The sequence below is a fragment of the Catharus ustulatus genome, chromosome 11, assembly GCF_009819885.2.
Source record: "Catharus ustulatus isolate bCatUst1 chromosome 11, bCatUst1.pri.v2, whole genome shotgun sequence".
NCBI lineage: Eukaryota > Metazoa > Chordata > Aves > Passeriformes > Turdidae > Catharus > Catharus ustulatus.
In genome coordinates, this window is record NC_046231.1 from 20,879,007 (window position 1) to 20,885,312 (window position 6,306).

Genomic DNA, 6,306 nt, shown 5'->3' on the forward strand with positions numbered 1-6,306 from the left:
TTTAGGAAACATAAAAATACGTCAATATTTATTTTACCCGTGAGTCCAGTCCCTGCTGGGCCAGGGACACAATCCCTGATGTTCTCAGGCTTGTGGAAGTTTTGGCACACGAGGATTTAGCTGTGACCAAACTGAAGTGTGCTGGAGGAAGCATCTCCAACCCCCATCACCCATCACACACCTGAGGCCACTGCAACACCTCCTGTGGCCTCACCTGCACCAAACCCCAGCAAGAGCAGGCTCTGAACTGGCCCAGAACCCCCCAGCAGGGGGAAAGCAGCAGCACAGGGACTGGGATGTGCAGGAGTGGTGCTGAACAGAAGGTGCCTGTGGTCTCCAGGGAAGGAAAACAGATTCATCCACCCCAGCACCATCCTGATTTAAGGACACAGCAGGCACTTCTCAACAAGCACAGCCCTGGTGTGAGAGCAGCTTGTTCTGTGTGTGACAGCACAGAGCATCCACCCCTCCTGAGGTCAGACACAGCAGGATTTGTCCCTTACAGAAATAATTGCTTTTTGTTCTTTGGGAATTTTTTAGCAGGTTCCTTGGAGCCCAGGGAATGCTGGTGCCCTGTCAGAGCTCTCCTGCCTCAGCAGCAATGTCATCACTTTGGTCTCCTAAAAACCACAGCTTCAGTGAAGCTGCAACTTGGTCTCCAGCCCCCCAAAAATCAGCCTGTTCCTTCCCAAAAGGATGAACTCCAAAAGGGATCATTACACTCCACACAGTGCTTGGGAAATTTAGGACTGAAGAGAATCTGGCCATGCTCAAAACCCGTGTTTAACCCCTTCCCACCCCCTGTGACATCCAGAGTCACGGAATAAAGCCCCAGATTTGTTCCCAGTGCTCCCTCCTCCCTGCTCCTCCTCAGTCATACTGCAGCAGGGAGTGGAAAGGGATGGAATTGAGCTTTTCTGACCCTTTCAGGGATTTCAGCTCTATGACCACCAGGCACTCCAGGATTTCAGCCTTCAGCCTCTTGAGCAGCTCGCAGGCAGCACACATGGTACCTGAGGAGGGGAGCAGAAACAGCCTCACTGCAGGGGCAGCTCCCAGCCCCACAGCCACCCTGCTGCTGCCAACAGGGTCTGGATACCCCTGGATGTGCCCAAAGCCAGGCTGGATGGGGCTTAGAGCAGCCTGGGAGGTGGGGGTGGCACTGGATGGGATTTATCCCAGCCATTCCATGAACACAGGTGTACATGTGTCACACGTGCTCCCCTCACCTCCAGTTGCCAGCAAGTCATCCACAATCACCACTTTCTGTCCTGGCTCCACAGCATCGCTCTGGATCTCCAGTTCAGCCTGCAGGGAGCAAAGAGCAGCTTTGTTTTAGTGTGGCCTTGGAGAGAAACTCCTCATGAGCTGCTGGTTCATGCTGGAACACAGACAAGTCCTCAGCGACATCAGCCTAAACACTCAGCACCTAAAGTCCCCAAAATCCCAGCTCCAGCTACAGGGGAGCGCCACAGAAACACAGAGCAGGGAGGGGATTGCTGGGCCAACCCTCTGGCACGCCAAGATCCTGAACTTTGATCAGGAATCTTATCCCAGAGCAGCTCTCCAGTGAGGAACCCACTGGGAGCTCTGCCTGGAGCCAGATATAAACTGGCACGTGTTTGCACGTGTCACACGAGCCTGTCCCACGCTAGGCTTGGCCCAAACAACCCTCACAGCTTAGGCCTGGCTTTGGGGGGTCTGCTGCCGTTAGTTCCTAGTGGGAGCAGCACAGACTGAGGCTCAGTGCTCGGAGCAGCTCAGGGTTAGGGGGTGGGATGGTGGAAGCCATGCAGGAGGCTCTGACTTACAGCACTTACTGCCAGAGTGGGGAACACTCTCCGTGGTCATGCCCCTGAATTCAAGCCAAAGAAAGCCATTTAGCACCAAGTGTGAGCACCAAGCCCTCAGAAGAGTCGTGGCACAGCACCAAACATCACCCACGGGCACAAACTCAGGCCGTGGCTCGGTGCCACTCCCGGGGCTGTGCTGTGCCAGATTATCCAGGGCACCAGAACCCAGCCTGGGACCCCCTCCCCAAAGGATTTCAGCAGCCCTGGCCCCCCAGGCTGAGCCCTTGCTCCCTCACCTTGCCATATTCCAGGCTGTAGGAGATGGACTGGGTGGCACCAGGGAGTTTCCCCTTCTTGCGCACGGGCACGAAGCCGATCCCCAACCTCTGAGCCAGGGGGGGCCCGATGAGGAACCCACGGGAATCCAGGCCTGGGGACAGAGCAGCCATCAGGGAGTTCCTGGAAACCTTGGAAAAGGCCTCCAAGACCAGCAGGTCCAACCATTCCCCAGGTGCCACATCCGTGTGTTTTTGGGAATGGTGACTCCAGTGCTGCCATGGCAGCCTGCTGTGACACCTGATCACCCTCTCAGTGAATTCATTTTCCCTCATGTCCAACCTAACCCCCACCAGGTGTAAGTTGAGGCCTTTTCCTCTTGTCCCATCCCTCAGATCGGAGCAATTTCACTGGGGAGGGTCTTGGCACGACCCCCCTGCTTTATCCTCCCATCCAGGGGGGCTCTAAAAGCAATTTGCTCTTCAAGCCACTTCTGAGGACAGAAAACACCAGCACAGATGTGCTGCTGCTGGGCCCCAAGAACCCATTTCCTCCCCCTCTGACCTTTTTCCTCAGAGATAAAGCCCAGTATCAGCCAGGCCACACCAGCAGCACCTCTGCACCTCTGGGCAGGCTCCCCTTATCACAGCACACCTGGGCCAGGTTTGCTCTGTGCTCCCTGAACCCTGGGCTGGGGCCCAGCCCAAGAACTTTGCCAGGTGAGCTGAGAGGTGTTGTGGCCACCAAGGCTGTTTGTGCTGGCCTGGAAAGGCTCCCTGAGGAAAACAAGCTGGGACACTGCAGGCACTTTGTGTGCTCCCTCTTTTTTAACAATGAATTATGCAAATGGGACCCGAGTGTCAGAGGGACCTGCCACATCCCAAACCAGTATTTCAGGAACTCACAGGAGGAGGTGAAGGGGATGAACTGTCCTGGTGTTACCACATGACAGAAACCAACGTTCAGGTGATTTTTGTGTCCAAGGGCTACAACATTCCCCAAGGGCCATCCCACACTTCCCACCTGGGACACAGCACTCTGCCCTGGCCTCGGGGATGTTCAACCAACACTCACCCACAATGAAGTCGATTTTAGGGAAAGATGCCTTCACATGATCCTCCAGAAGATCAATCAAAGTCCTGAACGCCACAGGATCCTTCAGCAAGGGGCTGATATCTCTGTAATGAAGGAGGGCAGGAGTGAGAGACCTGCAGGGGCTGCTCTGACCTCCTGAGCCCAAGGAAGGCTCAGATCCAGCCTGGTGCTGCCAGGGGCAGGGATGGGAAATGGCAGAGTCCCTGGTGGGGCTCCAGCCCTGGTGCCATTCCCAGTTCCAGCCCACTTCCAGGCGCCAGTCCTGGTGCCATTCCCAGTTCCCTTCCCAGTTCCAGGCTCTAGCCCTGGTGCCATTCCCAGTTCCATTCCCAGTTCCAGACTCCAGCCCTGGTGCCATCCCCAGTTCCATGCTCCAGCCCTGGTGCCATTCCCAGTGCCATTCCCAGTTCCAGGCTCCAACCTTGGTGCCATTCCCAGTGCCATTCCCAGTTCCAGGCTCCAGCCCTGGTGCCATTCCCAGTTCCATTCCCAGTTCCAGGCTCCAGCCTTGGTGCCATTCCCAGTGCCATTCCCAGTTCCAGGCTCCAACCTTGGTGCCATTCCCAGTTCCATTCCCAGTTCCATGCTCCAGCCCTGGTGCCATTCCCAGTTCCATTCTCAGTTCCATTCCCAGTTCCAGGCTCCAGCCCTGGTGCCATTCCCAGTTCCATTCCCAGTTCCATGTTTCAGCCCTGGTGCCATTCCCGGCGCTATTCCCATTCCCTGCTCTCCTTCCCACCCCATTTCCGGCTCCAGTTTCACTCCTGTTTCCCCCCCGGTTCCGGTCCATCCCCATCCCGTTCCCGTTGCCGTTCCCAGCCCGGTGCCCTCCCGGCCGCACCGGAACAGCACGCCGGGCTCGGGGAAGTCGGGGAAGGCTCGGACGCGGTCCCGCAGCAGCCGCAGCCCCGGCTCGCTCATGGCGGCCCCGCCGTGCGCAGCTCCGGCAGCACCGGCAGCACCGAGCGGGCGGCACCGAGCGGCGGCTCCGCCCCGGGGCGGCTCCGAGCGGCGGGGCCGGGCCGGGCAGCGGCGGGGACCGGGGGAACGGGGGTATGGTTCTTCAGGGCATGGAGCTCCGGTACCCCAGGATTTGGAGCTCCGGTATCCCAGAGCACTGAGCATCACTCCTCCCAGTGCATGGAACTCCGGTTTATCCCGATATTTGGAGCTCCGGTACCCCAGGATTTGGAGCTCCGGTACCCCAATATTTGGAGCTCCGGTACCCCGGTATTTGGAGCTCTGGGTACCCCAGGATTTGGAGCTCTGGTACCCCAATATTTGGAACTCTGGGTACCCCCGTATTTGGAGTTCCATTACCCCAGGATTTGGAGCTCCGGTATCCTGGAGCATTGAGCATCACTCCCCCCGGTGCATGGAACTCCGGTTTATCCCGGTATTTGGAGTTCCGGTACCCCAGGATTTGGAGCTCCGGTACCCCAATATTTGGAGCTCCGGTACCCCGGTATTTGGAGCTCTGGGTACCCCAGGATTTGGAGCTCTGGTACCCCGGTATTTGGAGCTCTGGGTACCCCGGTATCTGGAGCTCTGGTATCCCAGAGCACTGAGCATCACTTCCCCCAGTGCATGGAACTCCGGTTTATCCCGGTATTTGGAGCTCCGGTACCCCAGTATTTGGAGCTCTGGTATCCCAATACTTGGGGCTCTGGTATCCCAATACCTGGGGCTCTGGTATCCCGGAGCATTGAGCATCACTCCCTCCAGTGCATGGAACTCTGGTTTATCCCAGTATTTGGAGCTCCGGTACCCCGGTATTTGGAGCCCTGGGTACCCCAATATTTGGAGCTCTGGTACCCCAGGATTTGGAGCTCTGGGTACCCTGGAGTGTGGAGTTCCGGTACCCCGGTATTTGGAGTTCCGGTACCCCAGGATTTGGAGCTCTGGTATCCCGGTATTTGGAGCTCTGGATACCCCAATATTTGGAGCTCTGGGTATCCCGGTATTTGGAGCTCCGGTATCCCGGAGCATTGAGCATCACTCCCCCCAGTGCATGGAACTCCGGTATCCCGGTATTTGGAGCTCCAGTACTCTGGAGAATTGAGCGTCAGTGCCCCCAGAGCACAGAGCTCCAGTACCCTGGAACATTGGAGTCCCAGTCCCCCCACTATTTGGAGCTCTGGTACCCCGGTATTTGGAGCTCTGTTATCCTGGAGCACTGAGCATCATTCCCCCAGTGTGTGGAGCTCCAGTACCCTGTGGCATTGGAGCCCCAGGACCCCCGGTATTTGGAGGTCCAGTGTGCTGGAGCATCAGTTCCCCAGGCACACAGAGCTCTGGTATCCCCATGCACAGAGCCCCAAATTCCCAGTGCATGGAGGTGTGACACTCCAGACATGGAGGTATCCCAGAGCAGGAAGGTCTGGTACCCCAGGACATGAGGCATCGATTCCCCCGGTGTGTGGAGCTCTGACACTTCATGCACAGAGCCCAAATTTCCCTGTGGATGGAGCTCTGATAACCCTGGCACATGGAGCTCTGATAACCTGGCACATGGAGCTGCAATTCCAGGTGCATGGAGCTCTGATAACCCTGGCACATGGAGCTGTAATTCCAGGTACATGGAGCTGTGATAACCTGGCACATGGAGCTGCAATTCCAGGTGCATGGAGCTCTGATAACCTGGCACATGGAGCTGCAATTCCAGGTGCATGGAGCCCTGGCACAGCAAGGGATGGAGCCCCAGGCTCCCCTCTGAAGAGTTCCCAAGTGCCTGCTCCGTGTGGAGCTGGATTTCCCTGCTTGGCCCAGTCTCAGAAAGGAGCTCCCTGCCTGGGGGTTCCATTTCCACCCCCTCACCCTGCCCAGCCTTCCACACACAGCAAGCTCCTCAGGATTTTACAGTTTCCTGCTTTTCCATCCCCTCATCACCTCGTGTGAACTCCTGGAGTCATTCTGTGTCTGTTAAACCTGTTGGTTGGGATGTCCCCGTGAGGGACAATAACACAGCCCAGGTTCTGGACCAACAGCTCCTGGTGTCACCAGGTCCTGGGCAGCTCAGGGAGCTCCCACAGCTCCCATCTCCCAGTGGTGAATGTTGTTTGGCCGTGCAAAATCCACCAGATGAGCAGAACTGTTCTTCCATTAGCAAACACACCTTGGATCTGCTCCAAACCCGTCCGGG

At 57.1% G+C, this 6,306-nt stretch overlaps 1 protein-coding gene across 2 annotated transcripts; it reads right to left on the reverse strand.

The window, feature by feature from the left end:
• On the reverse strand, positions 1 to 6,091 carry LOC117001665 (adenine phosphoribosyltransferase-like). 2 transcript variants are annotated; one of them, XM_033070131.2, is made up of 5 exons: positions 6,054 to 6,091; positions 3,144 to 3,247; positions 2,090 to 2,223; positions 1,230 to 1,308; positions 1 to 1,013 (listed from the first exon to the last, which is right to left on the reverse strand). In XM_033070131.2, exons 1-5 carry the CDS (start codon positions 6,074 to 6,076, stop codon positions 871 to 873), a joined length of 483 nt encoding a protein of 160 aa, XP_032926022.1. In that variant the 5' UTR covers positions 6,077 to 6,091; the 3' UTR covers positions 1 to 870. The 2 variants fall into 2 exon arrangements, with proteins under 2 accessions (XP_032926022.1, XP_032926021.1); XM_033070130.2 differs by lacking the exon at positions 6,054 to 6,091 and adding an exon at positions 4,006 to 4,106.
• Positions 6,092 to 6,306: the final 215 nt, after the last annotated feature.